The 19939-nt window shown below is 34.5% G+C and overlaps 1 protein-coding gene across 1 annotated transcript; it reads right to left on the bottom strand.

The window, feature by feature from the left end:
* Positions 1–459: 459 nt before the first annotated feature.
* LOC121248636 (probable L-gulonolactone oxidase 6) lies at positions 460–5377 on the bottom strand. The gene is made up of 4 exons (XM_041147166.1): positions 4401–5377; positions 1662–1917; positions 1470–1571; positions 460–1377 (listed from the first exon to the last, which is right to left on the bottom strand). Exons 1-4 carry the CDS (start codon positions 5094–5096, stop codon positions 620–622), a joined length of 1812 nt encoding a protein of 603 aa, XP_041003100.1. The 5' UTR covers positions 5097–5377; the 3' UTR covers positions 460–619.
* Between the last annotated feature and the right edge of the window lie 14562 nt (positions 5378–19939).

A 19939-nucleotide genomic window follows, 5' to 3' on the forward strand; every position in this document is an offset into this window, starting at 1 on the left:
TTAGCTGACCAAATCGTGGTGCAGTTTTTGTTATGAATAGAATACATTTCCAGAGTTCGAATAGGAGTCTCAGTCATGCTCTAATAAGCTATCGCATTAATTACATCTATAAAATATTGTAGTGACCAACTCTAACTATGAAACTTATAGTTGTTCAATATTCTCTCTAACTATGAAACTTATAGTTGTTCAATATTCTGAATGGACTTTATCTTGTGAGGATGCAATAGTATCGTGCTGGAGAGAATATGTGATAGAGTCCTTAACATATAATCTGACGTGCTATTAATTATCATCGTTTTAACTATTATTATTTGATCATTTTCTATCATTAAATATCCTCAAGCTAATCGTGATGATGAAAAAACAATAGTTAAATGAATATATATATATATTTCATATGGTATTCATGACATATATATACTTTAAAATCTAAGTATTTATAGTACTATTCTGTTTAATATAATTCATAATAATATTATAGATTGATTATAGAAGCACTTCAGTCTCAACCTTTTTTTCTAATCAGAGCCAAATTTGCCAGAAAAACTTAGAAATTTTGGCCGCAACAGTACTTAATTGATGGCATATATGCCTTAAATCCGTGGAAGCTACTCAACTAATTAACAGGGGCATTGACACCACGAACAGCGTTTATATCCTCACAAGACGTTGAACGAGTACAAACCCTAGCATCTTTGTATACTTTTCCTGATCTGCAATAATAGCCCTTGCTTGGAGCACAATGACTGTCTTTTGAGCATATGCACAACCCTTCTAGTGCACAACCCTGCTTATCTACAGTCAACCCGTTTTCCAATCCCAGAACTTGATTTGTCCACTCACTAGAGAATAGCCCTAATGGATCGTAAATTTCCTTAACCTTTAAGAATTTTCTAGCATTTTTGTACCTCTTGATCACTCCCTCGAACGCTAGGTTCCTATTCTTTCCCCAATGGGGCAGTGCCCCGTACTTGAAAAGTGCGAGTTGCTCAACTTCTTCTAGTATGTCTTCGTAAAGCCTAGGATTCGTGGGGTCTTTGCTTCGATAATATGTGATATCAAAGTCTACTGCATCTTCTTGCTTGCCCAGGTAAGCACTCGAAGCCTTAACGTAGCGCATGAGGATTCCATTGTAAAGTTCTATGCCACACATTGCTTTGGGCACCAAGTCGTTTAGCTTTTGCACGTCTTGGATGAAGCTCTTAGCCATGGACAAGCCAATGCTGAAAGTGGTTTGGTGAAAGAACTCACCCTTAACTCTTGGGTCCCATGCACATGCCGTCATCCGTGCATCCTCTAGACTGTCTAAGCAGGTTCCGGATGCTTGAAACCTGTTGTGATATCCAACAACCGGATAGCCCATAAAGGCAATACCTAATAATCCAAATGCATTACTTGATCTAATAGGGAAATACACTTTAATTTCGTATAAAAATATTTGGAAATGAGGAAGAAAATAGCAATACCATTGTTAGTCAAACCGTAGGCACTATTCACGAGTGCAGAGACAACTGTCATTGCACCGATGCACTTTCCATTGACATCACTAGTGGATTCTTGAAACTCCTCTGTTTAAACATGCTCAAAAACATGTCATCAGAAATACCACCACATCCAACTTTTGGAGACGGTGTTTAAACTTTAAACTACTGGCTAACCTGTGATTCTGATAATGGCCAGTTCGAGGGCAGGTGTAGAGCGGAATGGCGTGAAATCATAGAGACCATTACCGGACGTGTTTATGGAGACACGATCATCAATCCGATAGACTGCCTTGCGTTGACTAGGATACCAAGTTATATCAGCAAACTCATGCTCATTCCCAAAACTTGCAACTTCATCTCCCAAGTCTGAATCACTCTTTGCCAAGTAGGTGATGGATCTCTTGAAGAGGGGTTGTAGTTTAAGAGTGACCTGCAAATGTGAGCAGTTTTCTTTCTTAGCCATTCATGACTTTGGAGCATTGATCTACGCATCAAAAAAAAACTTAAACACATGATATCACATTGATAATAAATCGATTACAATATCTTTTTTAAAATACTGCATGCATGTTTTCTTTTCATGCCATCTTATGAAAGGTAGCCAGGTACGTATAATATTATACATAGTATAAATACTTATCTACACGTGTGTGTGTGTGTTTTATACGGACTTGTATAAAATAAACTTTTACTACGATATATATTTGCTCAATTGGCCCCACTGGCTCAGTTTAGGAAAAAATTATTATTTAATTGTATTTTTTAAAATATAAAGAAAAACTCATAGGGAGAAGGGGAGACGGCTAGAGCTTCTTCCAAGAATTTTCGTATTGTCACTCCCTAGCTAGATCCATAAATATATTAATACCTTTTGCATCTAGAATCACTTTTACAATGCTTTCATATTATATATATATATATATATATATATATAGTACAACATAAATCTTATGAAAAATAAATAAAAATTTACTTCAATACTAATTGCCTCCAAAAGTAAATTCTTGGATCCGCTGCCATCCCGTGCGCATGATATGGAAACTCATACTAGCTAATACGCTTAACATTTTTCTTTGTATATACTCGAACTCACTATTTTTTTAAAAATTCATTGAAAATAATATAATGGTGGATTTTCTTTAATTAATATGATTTAATGATTGCGGCCCTGCACACCATTAATGATTTGGGCAATGGCCGGTAGGCCAGTACCATTGAGTATTAAAGTCTATTTTCTGATCAATGGGACCCATATTAACTCCCTAATGTCTAGCTACTGCCGTAGGGTAACGGCCTCAAGGACTGTGATTTCACGGACTAGGAGCTCACCTAATCTGGGATGGGTTAATTTCACCTAATTGGTTAGCAATATGAAATTAGTATTTATAGTATTTGTATTATCTATCTAGAAAGTTCAGATCATTCCGAGAGCTTCTGCCAGAAAGGAGGGTGACAATTGTGTGAACATGTTTTCCACCTCTCTCTCCATCTTCATTTCTATCTCAATTTCTTTTACACTATCATTGTGTGAATATACTTTCACCACTTCGATTTTTGTCAGATCTACAATTCCGTGTCAAAAATCTCGAGGCATGACCCTCACGCACGGCTTACTTCTGCGTGTGGTCTTGACACGCCCCAATGGCTTTGCCAGTTACACGTTTCGTTCTAGTAGATTATCCACTTCACAATCTTTTACATCTGTCCTATCTCACCTCCCAACTATTAGCACGTAGCCTCTACGCACCATCATAGAAGTATAAGAAGATAGATGATCAGTCACAAATCTATCCATTTGATGCTGATCTTTCTATTATGTTATCGTTTTTCTTAATCGATGATATTAAAAAATAAATTATAGATCTCTCTAAAAAATATTTTAAGACAATAAATTACAATGCACTCACAGCTTACACCACCTCCAGCGATGGCTTACTTAAAAATCATATTTTAAGATAGCTCCCTCTTTGTAAAGCATGGATGGGATCAAGAAATTGGTCTCAAAATCTATTTTATTTTATTTTTTTCCATCTTTTTTATACTGTGATTATTGTCTTGTGATGTTTGTTAGAGAACCTCACCCCCTCTTTATAATCTTTTTATTTTCTAATAAAATTTGCTTGCTTAGAGAGAGACAAAAAAAAAAAAAAGAAAAAAAAAAAAACAAAGAAGCTAGCTCACTTCGAATTGTGGCAAACACAACAGAACTCAAGAGAGAATGGCAATTCAATCTAGATTCATTATCTCATATATATATATATATATATATATATATATATATATATATACAAAGAAAATGGAGAGGAAACTTAAGCAGCATAGATGCACACGTACGTTCATCTTTTTTAAAGGAGTAATGTTACACAACCTTTCAAATCTCTATGCATCATATTTTTCTAAATTTTCAAGTTTTTTAATATTTTTTTTTATTTTTATTTTTTTTTGAGTTTATTCTTTTTAAACTAATTCAACTCTTATATTCATTATTTATATATTAAATATTTGATAAAAGAAAAAAAATTATAAAATATATGGAGGATGTATGAATAGTAATAACTTGCGTAAATTTTTTCTTTTTAAAGATGCATGCAGCTTTGGGTATATTACAGACACGCTAATTAATATATATGTGTTCCTCGGCTTTTGGAATATATTCCCAATCCAATTACTCTACGCTAAATTAAAGACAGGACCCAAGGTATAAAGATGGCCAAACGGGAATTTCAATGAAAGAACTTGACCATATTAATGTTACATACTCGATCAGGAAAATGTGATTGATTACCGGTTGAATGATATTTTACACATACACTTTCAAAATTCTCATGGACGACACCGATCATCAAATCTTGTCGTTCAAGTTGGTCTAGTTACCATATTATTTATAAATAAGATGCAAAACGATCGACGTACCTGTGAAATAACTCCTAGAACTCCAAGCGAAACTTTGGCTGCATTAAAATCTCTGTCGCCATCATTGAGCGTCCGAACCTTAACATACCCATCTTCGCGACCACCAGGACTAACGATTCGAAGTTGCACAACATAATCATGAACTGAGCTCCCTTTTCCCCACAATGTACTGCCATGGGCACCCGTGCCCAACATGCCACCAATTGTCAAGCCCCACCAATACGGGGCAAAAACAAAGGCCAGCCCGGCCTTTCCGGCCTCATTGATAAGCTGCCTCAATGTTACACCACTCTCCACAGTCATCGTCATAGCTTCAACATCAATTTTCAACGTACGGTTCAGATACTTGGTGCTTATTAGCAGCCCATCTTGGCCGTCCGGACAGACTAGCTTGGGAATGCTGTGTGAGGTACGTGTTGCCACCTTCATTTTCCTTAGGCTCCTGGTTGCTGTTGCTACCACTGAAGTGAGTTCTTCCTCGGTGGATGGGTACGCCACTTCTGCTGCTCGACACACGCTTCGATCGGGAAAGGCTCCGTAGGAGTTTGTGATCGTGCAGTTTGTATTCTTTAATGAACATTTGATGGGGTCCCCTGGGGGCCTAGAACTCACAAAAAAGAATAACAGAAAGAGAAAGCTAGATCGGAAAACTTGCCGGAAAATATTATTTGTTGAGCTCAAGATCAATGCAGCCATGGATGAGAGTTTTGAAGACGCTTTTTCCTTGGAAATTTAACAAGCAGCAGCAGCACCCAGCTTCCACATTCACGTTGTTGTACGTTGAGAAGATTATATAGATATGTTTTGGCCTTAAAGGGTACATATATGAAGGAAGCATATAATATAGATGGGATATGGCTTAAAAAGGGGTAGAAAGCAAGGGAACCCATAAGTTATTATAATAACCTAGTAAAGTTTGCTTGTTTTGAAGATAAAGACTTGTCTGGGGTTCTTTATAATGCTTTAGAAGAGTCAGCACCAGGCCGGGTGACAAGTGACGGGAAGCTTCAACTGTCCTCTTGTCTTCCTGCGGTCAGAATGTTAGGTGCTAATTGAAAGGATGTGAAAAAAAAAAAAAAAAAATTGCTACAGTCAAGAAGAGAAAAAAATCTAACGTCAAGTTACGCGAGCTTGTTATTTTATTTTTATAAAATAAAAAATATCCCAACATCGAAATTATCAGCACTGAAATTATGACACACCCCGACTCTGGATTCAATCTAATAGTCTCAGTACTTCGGTAAATTAATGTCCCCAAATAGTGCTTAATTAATGCAAGACCTATTCAAATGTACTATATTGTTGAAACAGTGGTACAAGACATTAATTAGACATCATCAACTCACATTAACGAAATTATACTTTTTCACCTAATCAACAGCGAAATTAAAATTGAATTTTAACTTATGAGCCCACTCTTCCCGCTGGCGGTACCCCTTTTTTTTTATTTTTTACTTTTCATATTTTTTTAATATATTTAAATATTTTTAAAAAATAAAAAAAATATAATAATATACTTAAAATTACTTTCTTAATTATTAAATAAATTTTTTTTTTTATCAACAATCAAATAAAACGGACAAAATAAGGAGGTAAAGTACCTTTTTCCTTAACTTATTAGTCATATTGTTGGGTATGTGATATCAAATGTGAGTTAAGAGCTAATTAGATAGTGAAATAAGATGAAATAAAATGATTTTAGATAATTTGAATAAAATATTATTAAAATATTATTTTTTAATATTATTATTATTTTAAAATTTAAAAAAATTAAATTATTTATTACATTTTTATGTAAGAATTTAAAAAATTATAATAAAGATATTAGATTAAACAGGCCTAAATCTCGCTCCTTAACTCATTAGTCATGTTGGGTATGATCACATGTGATGTCACGTGAGATTGTACAATCAGCTCGGTCCTTCAACCGTCTCAGAAACAAATTTATAGAATGATGTCAAATGTTATAGAAGACTTAAATGTGTTTTCGCATACCAATAACGAGTTTCGTTCACAAATCTCCACATGTTAATCATGTCCTAATTATATATATTACAATAAAAACGAACGTTTGTGATATATTATTTATTATAAGAATGATTATTAATGGTAAAAATATATTAATTTTAATATAAAATAATCATTTTTTTAAGAAATAGTCAATCGCAAATAGATTTTTTTTTTTTTTCAAGTAATACAAGATCTAGCGAGATTTAAATAAAAGAAGCTAAATGCAAAATTTAGAAACTCAAAACATGAGGAGATTTCTACAATATCAGTACTTGGTTTCACTTTCATCTCTAATCCAATATTATTTTTCAAGCTCATTAATTGAGGCTAGCCAAAGCAGCTAGCTTTTGCCTGCAGGTCAGGTTTGATAAAGATGGAAATGGATTTAAATTATATTTTATTGTGCTTCGAGAAATTGTTGGTAGGTATAAAGCTGGACATGACAGTTTTCGGGTCCTCTTGACAGTTATGGTTTTTCTAAACTTGAAATGATGTAGTTTGGTTGCTTTACATTGGGTTTTAAACTAAGCGCGCAGTACTCCACTTCTCCACCTGTCACGAACCTTGTAAGAGAGAAAAGAGAGCGAGAATTTGCAGCTAAAAAGATCGACCTTCGAACTAAATTATATAAGGTTTGGTTTAAATAGGAAAATTCGAGACCTCCCACCTCCTTTCCTTTATAAATAAAAAATAAAAAAGTGCCAAAGAGTAGTGATAAAGAGTACTCCAAGGAATGAGATCATGATCAGGTCGTATCGTATACTATGATCGATCGAGTGCATGCGTACGTACCATGTGTTCAATTAGTTCAAGCCAGCCAACAATTCATTATTTTTTAACAGCTTCGACGATGCATGTATGAACTATGTAGTGTCTAAATTAATATTAAATTTAATTATGAGAATATAGTATTTAATATTCAATTATATTAATATAATATAAATAGTGTCTAAATTATTAGTGAGATTAATAAATTTGAATAGTAAGATTAAAATAATTTAATTTGTGTTTAATTATACTAATATATTAATTTTATATTATGATTAATAGACTTAAATAATAAGATTAGAATTTTAATATATCTTAATTAGAAGTGTAGCATATATAATATATATATATATAATAATATAAAAATTATATATAATATAAAAAATTTAAAATATATGTATCAATTCGGTTTGTTTTAAACCGATTTTTAAAATATAAAAATCGATATCACTCCGATTTAGAATCAACTTTTGCTTTTAAGAATTGGTATTGCATTGCACCGGTTACGAACCAGACCAAATCTATCTATTTGGTATGATCCGTCCGGTTCAATGGAATTTTTATTTTTTTAAGAGTAATATTAGAGATAAGTTATTGTAGTAGTGTTTCCTTTACACTTACTGTATGATTTGTTTCTAGTTAAGTATTTCTAATACTCATTTAAAAAGATGTGTGGTCTAGATAATATTATATTATATATATAAAATAAATATTTTTAACAAAAATTTTTATCTATATTTATTTATTTTTAATATAAACTATATAACTATTCTAAAAATAAAATTAAGTACGCTCTGGTGCTTCAGGACAACTACGTAGGAGAAATAATCAAAAATACAATATAATTCAGACGAAACTACGCAACATGCCTAAACCAAGGAATACAAAAGCCATGTACTAAAAATATAATTATGATCTTTCAGTCCGAGTGCATACCATGTACGACATGTTCACGCCAACACACTTTCCCACGTAATTTCCCAAACGGGTCTTGTCACGTATAAAAAACTTGTCGGTGCTGGACACAATGATGCTTTGCGCATTTTTTTTCTCGCGTTGAAATAGTAAACTATTGGATTGTTCTTTCTGGATTTCTTGGAGATTTTACGTGCGATCTGCATTTGCTCAGGTTTGCTAGCTTTTCCCCGAGTTTTTTTTTTGGTTTCTTCTCCTTTAACTTGCGTTATTACATAATGGAATCAGTCACTTTATATATATATTATCATATTCTCAGTCAGTACATCTTTATTATTAAAAAATTAATTTTTTTTATATAAATCCGATATACATTTATTTTTTTAAAAATAATTATATAATATTTATATTCTTTATAATTGTATGTAATATTATTTATCTATTTTTATCTCATTATGATCATAAAATGTCATTTTTCATCAACTTTTAAACATTTTTTTAAATAAATAAAGGTGATAAAAATATGACATTTTACATCAAAGAATGAAAATAAAATAAAAATATATGTAACATTATTGTTTTCATATTCCGACGATAAACTATAAGAAAAGAGATTTTTAATTCCGTTACTCATGATCATAGTGGTTATGTCTAGACTTTTATGTGACCAACCGACCGACCCCATTCCTTTGATCAGATTGGTAACACGATCTATTTTAATGTCTCAAATCTCAGACCTTGTTTTAAATTTAAATTTTAAATTGAGCCAATTTATTTTAAATTATTCAATTATTTTAAAGTTAAAATTCTGATTTTAAATGGGGCTAGTGTTATTGAACCAAATTAAATTTTTAAATACATACGCCTCTTCATTTTGTAGCTAGTAGCACTTCTAATTTTTGTAAGGAGACTGACGAGGATGCCTGCCATCCATAGTACTTTATTAATGCTTGCCCCAGTAGTACTATTCAACCTAGCTAGCTATTTGGGTGCAATATTATGACTTAGACAGGTTAGATATTATTGCATCGTGCTCTCATTTTTTGATTTGGTACAGCTAGCGGGTAATATCTTGTATTAATGATCATTTAGGCTTCATTTAGAACGTTAATCTATCTCAATTTATTTTATTTAATTATTATAATTTTTTTAAATTTTAATATAAAATATAATAAATAATTCAATTTTTTTAAATTTTAAAATAATAATAATATTAAAAAAATAATATTTTAATAATATTTTATCATCTCAATTCAACTCAACTCAGTTCAATATCTAAATGTACTCTTACTCAAGAATTATAAGTTCAATTGCTTGGGAGTTATGGAAGTTTAGGACTTCGTTACTTTTTCAAACTATAGATCATCTAGTTGCAGCTGATATTGTTGATAGAAGTTTTGATTGTGGAAAATTTCCAGCTCGTACATACTCCTAAAAAAAATTCATATGCAAGTTTCTACACCTTGTTGGAAACCCCCTAAATTTTGAGGGGGCTATTTTCCGTTCTAAACACAAATTAGGTGTTGGAGCTATTTTACGAAATGAGAGGGGTGAATTGATTGTGGCTGTCTCAAAGAGAAGATGGGCTTTATGCAGTGGATGAAATTCAGTCCCTTGTAGCATTGAGGGGCAGCTTGCAAATGGTTGTTCATCTGGGTAGTTCAGATATGATTTTAGGAGATTCTTTAATTGTAATTGAAGCAATTTGATATCATCAGGAACAGTTTTTCAGCTACAACCCTCTGATTTATTGCCTTACTTTCATAATACAGAAATTCTTCATGTGGGTCAACAAGGCAATGAAGCTGCTCATTTATTGGCATGCCATGCTTGTAATGTTGATGATACCTTTAAATGGTGGCATCAATGTTCTGATTTCCTTTCTAGTTGCTTAGCAGTTGAAGTTGATGGTATCATTACTGTATGATTTTCTTGGTACTTCCTATGTGCTATACACGATGAACTCTGTATCTACAAGTTTCAGTCCTTCCACGTTAAGTCTTAGGCTCTACTAGGTTTTTGGTTTGCTGAGTTTGTGGAGAAGCTATGGCTGCCACCAGGGGCCCTTCTGGCTCATCGGTGTCGGCGAATAGACAGAAGACTTTTGATGATTTGGTTGCACAATCGCCTCAACCGATCCCTGTGGTGGAGGTTCCCCTGCGTCCTCCTAAAATCATCGATGGCGAGTTCTGTATTTTGTTCACTAAGGAAGAAACTGATAGATCTGCAGCGCCTTTCAAATTTTCAATGGTGATGAAATTCATCCGACAATGCCCATCTTTGGATGCTATTCATTCATTTATCAGAAATCAATGGGGATTGGAGAAGCAGCCGGTAGTTTCAGCAATGTGAAGGCCGCATAATATTTTTGTGAGGTTCTCGAATGAACCTGACTTTTTAAAGGCACTATCGAGAGAAGCCACTGATGTAGATGGAGTTTCTTATCGTTGTTTCCAATGGTCACCGAATTTTAATGAAGACAAAGAGCCTTTGTTGATACCAGTTTGGATTGTTCTTCCTAGTTTACCCCCCAAATTTATATCAGGAATCGTTTCTCATGAATATCACTACTCCGATTGGAATTTCTTATGTCGGGACAATGCGACTAGATGCGCTACAAGAACAGATGGGGTGAGGGTCTTGTTGGTTGATGCTGCGCGTAAACATGCTCTTGGGATATGGATTGGTAATCCCCACCAGGAGTTGAGCATTTATATGCAGGTTCAGTTTGAAACATTACCTACCTTTTGTTCTAATTGTAATGTTCAAGGACATAATTTGAAGACCTGTAGATGGAAGATTTCAGAGAAAAATGAGGTGGAAAAAAACAAGATTGAGGAGAGAAAAAAATGAAAGTTTGGAAGGAAAAAAATACTACTGTGGTTGATCATGTGATACCTTAGATTGAGATTGAGAAGGCACCAAAAATGTATATTGATTCATAACAGAGGAATGTGGATAAGGCGAGTCCTAGTAACACGAAAGAGATTGATGCTCCAGAGGATATATGTTTGAAGGAAGTTGAGGATATAGAAAGGCCATTGATTAAGGAATGGGAAATTTGTTAAACAGAAAGAAATGTTGAGGATTCGGTTGGGGAACAATCTCTTGTTTTGGTTCCTATTAATGTTGATTCTGGGCAGGAGATTAAGGTTCAGTTAGAGGATATGGATGATGTTGTGGTGGATTTGGATAGTGCTGAAACAGAAGTGCAAATACAGGATGAAGATCCTGCTATTTAAGAGGGTTATGTTTCGGCTCCTGATGGCATACACTGTGATCATCTTTGCAAAGAGAAGGTGTGTGCTTCTGATTATGATTCTCCAGTAAAAAAGAAAGATGGTAAGCATGTAATTGTTACTCAATATTCTTCTCGGGTTCCTAGCAAACCTGCACGGTTTAATTATTGATGTGTTGTCCACTATTCTGGAATATATGTGGCCTTCATCCTTCTAGAAGAAGGATGAAGAAGTTAATTAAACAATTTAAGATTGATTTTATTATGCTAGCAGAGTTGTTTGTTAAGGAATCTAGATTGGAAGTTTTGAAGAGTTAGTTGAATCTTGAAGGTTGTTATTCGAATCAAAGTTTTGGGGGTAAACTTTGGCTATTATGGAGAACTGGTCTTCATTTGGCAATTCTGAATTCTAGTGATCAACATGTCACGATTTCTTTGAATTTCGAAGGTAGGTGTTGGTTTATTTCTTTGGTTTATGCAAAGTGCAGTCACATTGAGAGAAGAACCATATGGAGTTCGTTGAGCAATGATATGCCACAAAACAAGCCTTGGGTTTGTATTGGAGATTTTAATACTATACGTGAAGATGGTGAAAGATGTGGTGGTAGGCCTTGCTTGCGACAGGCTATGGAGGAATTTAATTCGTTCATTGAGTCTTGTGGTTTGTGTGAAATGAAGGTATTGTGGAGTAAATTTTCATAGTGTAATGGACAAAATGGAATGGCGCGAAGCTGGTCGTGTATTGATGGTGGTTTGTGGAATTTAGAAGCCGTTTCGATGCTGCCTGATACATTTTACAAGTTATTGACAAAAAAAACCTCGGATCATGCTCCTTGTCTCACTGAATTCGAATAATTTTTGGTATGGGCCCTCTTCCTTTAAGTTTCAACAAATGTGGGTGTCTCATGATGGTTTCCTAGATGTGGTTGAGGAGTCTTGGCAGGAATCAGTTGGTGAGGTGGGCTGTTTGGTTTGGCAACTAAATTGAAGAGATTGTAAGTGGTGCTTAAAGATTGAAATTTTTGAGTTTTTGGGCACACGGATCTAAATATCCAAAGGCTAGAAAACAAAATTGAAGCTACTGAGTTACAACTTCAAGCAGGTTTTTCAAATTCTTTGGAATCTAATGTGTTTCTTACAAAAGAGGAATTAGATTTGTGGCAGCAAAGAGAAAATACTCACCTCTCTCAACAGATTAAGCTGAATTGGCTAGAGAAAAAAAAGGCTTCTAGTCAATTTTTTTAAGACTTTTGCTTCCCTGTCTAAGCCTATGGTTAAGGAGATGAAGATGGTGGATGGTACAGTTTTAGCCACTCCTGAAACCATACATGAAAGTGTTGTTGATGATTTTCGATCTTTTCTTTCGTCCTAGGCCTCCTAGAGATCTTCCTGATCATTCTCTATATTGAAAGTGCTGTGGTGGAGCAAGGAAACAGAGCTATTATTCAGCTCCCTTCAATCCAAGAAATTAAGGAATCGATGTTTGCAATTCCTTTAAATAGTAGCCCAGGGCCGGATGGGTTTGGATCTAGATTCTATCAATCATGTTGGGATGTAGTTGAAGCAAATGTTGTGGAGGCTATCAGAGATTTATTTTGGGGTACTCCTATACCTCAGTTTTATTCGGCCTTATACATAGTTTTGATTCTGAAAGTGTCTTAGCCATTTGGTTTTGACAAATTTCATCCAATTAGTCTTTGTTCTGTGATATATAAAGTTTTCTCTAATATTCTTGTTAAAAGGATGTCGCTGATTTTAGAGAAAATTATATCCCCGGAACAAGATGCGTTTTTGCAGGGAAGAAGCATTTTTTAGAATATTGTTTTGGCTCAAGAAATGGTGCATATGATTAATCAGTTGAGTCGTGGGGGAAATGTTTTATTAAAAATAGACATGACAAAAGCATATGATTGTATTGATTGGGATTTCTTGATACATGTAATGAAATCCTTTGGATTTTCTAATCAGATTTGCGACCTGGTTAGACAATGAATATCAAGTTCTTGGTTCTCAATTGTGATGAATGGAACGACAAAAAGATTTTTTTCTGAGTGATCGTGGGTTGCGTCAAGGGGACCCTTTGTTGCCCTATTTATTTATTCTTATGGAGGAAATGCTATCTTGGTTGCTGAAGTACAATTTTCAAAGTGGCAAAATTGGTTCTTTCTCTCATCCTCAAGGTGCAACTCTTATATCCCACTTATTGTATGCTGATGATATTATTTTTTTTTGCTAATGGTGGAAGATCATCGATGAAAAGGATCTTGGATATCTTCAATATTTATGAAGAGTGGTCTGGATAGAGAGTTAATAAAGAAAAGTCTGCCATTTTCTTTTCTAAAAACATGTCACTTAGTAGAAGAAGAAGCTTGCTGCAATTGACTTCTTTTTCAAAAGGCTATTTTCTTGCAAAGTATTTGGGGGTTCCTTTGATATCTGGTCACATGAAAATTACATATTTTGATGAATTATTGGACCGAATTAGATCTCAGCTGGAAGGGTGCCGATAAAAAATGTTATCTAATGGTGCAAGACTTCTGTTATTACGACATGTATTGGCTAGTATCCCTATTCATTTACTTTCGGTTATGTGAGTTCCCAAGGAAGTTATTAGTTATCTCAATAAGACTTTTAGCTCTCTTTTTTGGAAATGCACGAATGGCAATCCAAAACGTAAATGGATAGCTTGGCATAAGCTTTGTAAACCAATAGAGGAAGAGGGTATTACGTTGTGGCAGCTAGATGATGTGCAAGGAGCTTTATTTATGAAGTTTGGCTGGAAGCTTTTAACTCAGCATTCTCTTTAGTCTTCTTTTGTCAAAGCAAAATATTTAAAAGACCAAAACATTTCAGTGGTGGACCTGAAGAAAGGCTCAATGTTCTGGCATGGTATAATAGAAGTGATTCTAAAAATTATAGATCAGTCTATTTTTTGTCTTAGAGAGGGAAATGTCTCTTTCTGGAGAGATAAGTGGTTGAAGTCTGGTATATTGGCTTAGGTGCTCACTATTAATGGCTGTCCGAAATTGTTAGTAAAAGAATGTAGGATAAACAATGGCTGGGACATTTGGCTTCTAAGAAACCTGGTGGCGGACAATAATTTGGAGGAAATCATTGAAGGTCTTGGCAGGTATAACAGTGGTGCAGATACCCTGATATGGAAACCAAATGTAGATGGAGATTTTAGTTTGAAGTCAGCTTGGGAGTGTTATCGTATAAAAGGACCTTGTGTAGTTTGGAATGATTGGTTGTGGAATTTAGCCTTACCCAAAAAGTACTCTATTACTTGCTGGAAAGTTTTGAATTATTGTCTTAGTATGGATAGCCAAGTTCGGGAGTTGGGTATCCCAATTGTCTCGAAGTGTGAATGTTGTGTAGATGGCAGTGTAGAAGATCAGGATCATGTGCTTGCACATGGACTTTTAGCAAATGAACTATGGTATCGTGCCTCTATGTACCTTGGAATTCCTTTTGATTCAAGTCGATCGTGGAGAGAAAGAATGGAATTATGGATAAGAAGAGCCTTTAATACATCTCAAGCTGGTCAACTTGTTGGGGGTAATTCCGATGATTTTAAGTTGGTCTCTTTGGGTATGGCGATGTAACGCATGCATGGAAGGTACAAAAAAATTTGTTGAGTCCTTATGGTTGTCTATTAAAACGGCCATTGCTTGGGTGGGTTTTCAAATTCGTGTTGGAAAAAATTATAAGGTGGGAGATGAATGTGTATTGCAAGTTTTGGATATTCCTTTTAAGTCGTTGAAAAGGAAGCAAACAACCTTGATTAGCTGGAAAAAAATCCGCTTCTAGCTGGGTAAAATTAAATGTCGATGGTAGTTGCTTGGGAAATCCGGGTGTTTCAGGAGCTGGTAGAATTGTTCGGAGGGATAACAAAAGTTTATTGTTGGCTTTTGCGAAATATTTAGAACAAGAGACGAATAACTCGGCTGAATTTTTGGCGCTTTATTATGGTTTAAAGCATTGCAAAGATTTGGGAATTCTTATGGTAGAAGTGGAGATGAAATCACTTTTCATAATAAAATGGTTGAGAAAGGGAGATGTGGTATTTGGTATTTGGAGAATTATTGGGATGATATTGTTGATATGATTGCGGAATACAGGTGACGTTTAAACATACTTTCCGAGAGGGTAACTATGAGGCATATTTTCTTGCTCGGATGGTTGTTGGAAATTTTTCAAGAGTGTGGCGACATTTTAATGAAGTACTCCACTTGCTCAAAGGAATTTTGAGAATAGATAGATCGGGTCTACCTTATTTGAGACGTTGAGGAATTTTTTTTCTAGAGTTTCTAATGCATTGTGAATGCAACGTTCATCGTCTTTTTATTTGTTTGGTGCTACATTGTTTTTGGGTTCTGGCTATTAGGGTCATTTGTTTGTTTTGTTTATTCTTTTGGTGTGTATTGTTTATTCAGGTTATTTTTTTTTTTGATACTTGGGTGGTCTTTCTAGTTTTATTTGTAACCCCAAGTACTTTTTTGTAATAATCAAAGTTTTCTCCTAACAAAAGTGAGGGTTCTCAATTATATGGGGAGGGATCCCTATTAGACATGAGACCTAACTCTTTAAAAAAAAAAAAAAAAACCTTTGTATCTTATTCAATTTATATAACATGAATGCTTGATTTCTCCAAAATAATAAAAAAAAATTGTGATCGTTGAAATGAAGACTGGATCAATTTATAAAGAGAAACTTATGCTAGGCGAAAATATTATGATATCCCTCAATTAATTAGTTCCATTTTTAGGTTTTTTTTTTCATTTATGCTTCACTTTTACTCTCAATCTTTGACCTAATAGATCGACAACACCAAGTGTATGGTTAGGATTGGATCGCACTTCATTCTTATCTCTTCCTCATCATTTCAAACCCCATAATCGTATATTTAACACCCTTTGCTGCCCCAACCAATAGACATATAAAACTCACCCCCACTTGGGACTAGTTTGGATAGAAATTGCCTCTCATCTTATTTCATTTCATCTCATTTCATTTCATTCTATCTTATTTCAATATCTAAACGTCACAAAAAAATACTATTAAATTTCAAATGTTCAATTTTTTTATCTAATCATTACAATTTTTTTCAACATCCAGACACAAAAAAATAATTCAAAATTTTCAAGTTCTAAAATAAAAATAATATTAAAAAATAATATTTTAATAATATTTTAACTTTATATTATTTTTATTTAACTTTTTCTTTCTCATTTTTCAAAATCTCATAATTAATCTCAACTCAAATTGTATCACTACTATTCACAAACTGTAACACCCCACTCCCCAATAAAGTAATTTTTTTTTTTTAGAATTCTCGGAAACCGGTGTGCTACTAACCTTTGACTTAAAAGCTTTTCTTCTTAACAAAATGCCATATACAAAAGATTACATAAATAAATAAAGTAAATCTTTATTAAATACTTAAAATCTAAAAGAGAATATGCGAAAGCACTTATTTAAATAAATAAAGTCTAATGTGCTTATCAAAATAACTTATTAAAACGGAAATTATAAAATTGAGCATGACATGAATTGTCTAGATCTCTTCCTCGCCTCCTTGGGCCAAGTCTTGTCCTACAATTCTATCCTCATAAAAATCCTCATCTGAGGAGGGTTAAACATAAAAACACACAAAAATGAGTTGAATACTCAATAAGCAATATATCATAGAGTAAACATAATAAACATAAAGTTTTTTAAAAACATACATATTCATAGTTACAATGTAAATAACATGAACTGAACATTACTGTGCTTGAAATGCGTTAACTTGTCTTTTCACTTGTCATAGGACGGTACCCACTGTAGACTCCCATGAGTTAGGATTAGCGAATCTAAGTATATTTTGATTTCACTAGTAGTCGTGGATTGTGAAATCTATATATAAGGAAGACACACTAAGTGCACTACTAGTATATACAACTTAGCAATCCAATATGCCTATAATATATGGTACCATCTTCATATCATAACATAAGCCGTTACGTATCTTCTCATTTATATTTCATCATAATCGTACTTGTCATATCTTACCATAAATTTCAAGTGAAATTGTGCCTTATCATATCATAGATTTTAAATGAAATCGCATATTTCATAACATGTCGTGACACATGTTTCTTCACATAAAATCATAACTTTTCATAAATATTTTGTTGCATAATTCTACTCGTAAAATCATGGATTTTCATAATTTCATTATGATTTGGGTATATAAAAATAAATAACCTAAGTAAACTTATAATTTATCACATACTTTGTTAGAAAACTTGAAATAATTGATATTTCCTTGAAACCTAAAATCCTCGAAACCCTAAAACATCGTCATTCCCCAAATACTTTGATTGCCATATAATTTCTCTAAATAATTTGATGATTAATTCCTAAAATCCTATTATTCCATATATTGATCTTATAATATTATCTATGCAAACACGTATTGACCCCCAAAATATACACACATTAAATTCGTAATATTGGCGTTAAACCATAATTCTAATATTTCTTCGTATAGCATCTCATATTCAATTCCATGAAGTCTTTCGTATCTACTCAACCTAACATATACAAATTGGCTTCTAGGAGAAAGAGAGAATAACATGAGAGGAAGGGAGATACTAACCAAGAGAGTTGAGGGCTACGTACGGGGTGTGAAATCACCACTAAATGGGTGTCTCTACATGGTATTAGAGCAAGTTAACCTATAACTAATGATGGCCTCCTGTGACCTACCTATGATGATGGTACCAGAAATACCGGCCCACACGTGAGGGGGCGTATTGAAAAGTCCCACAATGCTTAGGAACAAACTCATCATAGGCTTTATAAGGAGTTACCGCACTCCTCCTATTAGGTCTTTTATAGGAATAAATGAGTGTTTCTATATGGGGTGCTCGGGCAATAAAGGCTCATAGTGCAGCAACGACCAATGGGGCAGTGGGTGGCAGCTTCTGCCATCGACAGCAGAGGTGCAGTAGCTAGTTTAAATGCTCTATTTTTGTGGGGCTAAAATAGAGGCTGGTAGTGGTTGAGATGTGGAGGCTTGCGATTTCTGTGGGTCATGGTGCGGGAGCAAGTGTTCTGCTTTGAGGAGCAAAAACAGGGGATTGCAGTGGGTTGGTACTTGGAGGAAAAGGCTCACGATGGAGAGTTGTTGTAGTAGAGGGGTTGGTTTTCAGTGATTTTGCAACGACGTGGTTGGACTTTACTAGTCGGTACTGAGGGCAGAAGTGAGATGGTTGCGCAACCGAGATGTGGGCAGTGTGCATGCGTGGGGCTGGTTTGCTTGCAGGAGGGAAAACAAGGCTTTAACGCTAGTCCTCCGCTTGGTTGTTGAACTTGTGAGGAGCATGCAACATTGTGGTTGCTGGACTTCACGTTGGGGGGGGAGGGGGGAGTCTTGCAGCTAAGGTGTGTGTTGGTTTAAGGGGAAGAGGCTACGACAACATCTGTTGTGCTTGTTGGAGGCGAAGTACCATGTTGGTGGACTACGGGACGTACTATTGGGGCTGAAGGGAGGTGGTTTGTGAAAGGGGAGGGCTGTTGTGCATGGGTGGGGTCTCTTGGAGGCTACGGCACGGTAAGGGTAACCAGAAATTCAATTGGAGCTTGAAGAAGAATGCACGTACAATGCATGGGGCTGAGTATATATAGGGAGTCGATTTTTAGAAATTTAATGTGAACACGACATGTAGAATTAGAAGAGAATTTTATAAGGCCATGAGTCCTATTGGAAGGGGGAGACGTGCATGGAGTTATAGAGAAATCAGTATTGCGCCATTTCGTGGGGCAAGTCATTTGATAACTCTGATGGCAGATCTTAAATTTTAAAATGAGCCCAACAAAATATCCTAATTTATCAAAATAATTTATGGGCACGCCACCTTTGCAAAAATTACTCGATAAATCTTAAATAAGCTTATAAAATATTTTCTCATTAATACCCTCCAAAATATCCACTAAACCTTAACGGGACTTATTAAAATACACTTTGGGTCTATGCGCCTAATAAAAGTCTCCGTCCCAACTTCAATAATTGACTCATGGGTTTATCCAATATGTCCATTAAACCTATTTTAGGCCCAATAATTTATCCATATTTTAAATTTAATAATATTGGATCAAATCGTTACACAAACTGTTTTACTATTATTTTTAAATTATTTTATCCCATCTCACTATCCAAACCAGACTTTAAAGTTGCAACACAGCCAGCTACTAAGTACCTTTTGATTTTTTAAAAGATAGTATGAAGATGTGATTAGATCCATTTTTAAAACTGAAGAGGCTGAGAATATACTTACAATTCCACTGAGTAGAGGCAGAGCAAAAGATAAGATGTTTTGGAGGCCATAAGAAAGGAGAGTGTTCAAGAGAAGTTAAAGAGGATGAAGGGTGGAGGAATAAATGGGACTTAGAAGTACTTGTAACAAAAATATTTTTATGGAAAGCAGGAAAGAACTTATTGCCTACTAAAGTGAACTTGTTTAAAAGGTGAGTGGTGAAGGATAAAAATGTCCAATGTGTGAAATTGAAAAAGAAACTTTGATGCATGTGTTATGGGAGTGTCATGCAACAAATGACATCT

The sequence above is a fragment of the Juglans microcarpa x Juglans regia genome, chromosome 1D, assembly GCF_004785595.1.
Source record: "Juglans microcarpa x Juglans regia isolate MS1-56 chromosome 1D, Jm3101_v1.0, whole genome shotgun sequence".
In the NCBI taxonomy this organism is placed as follows: Eukaryota; Viridiplantae; Streptophyta; class Magnoliopsida; order Fagales; family Juglandaceae; genus Juglans; species Juglans microcarpa x Juglans regia.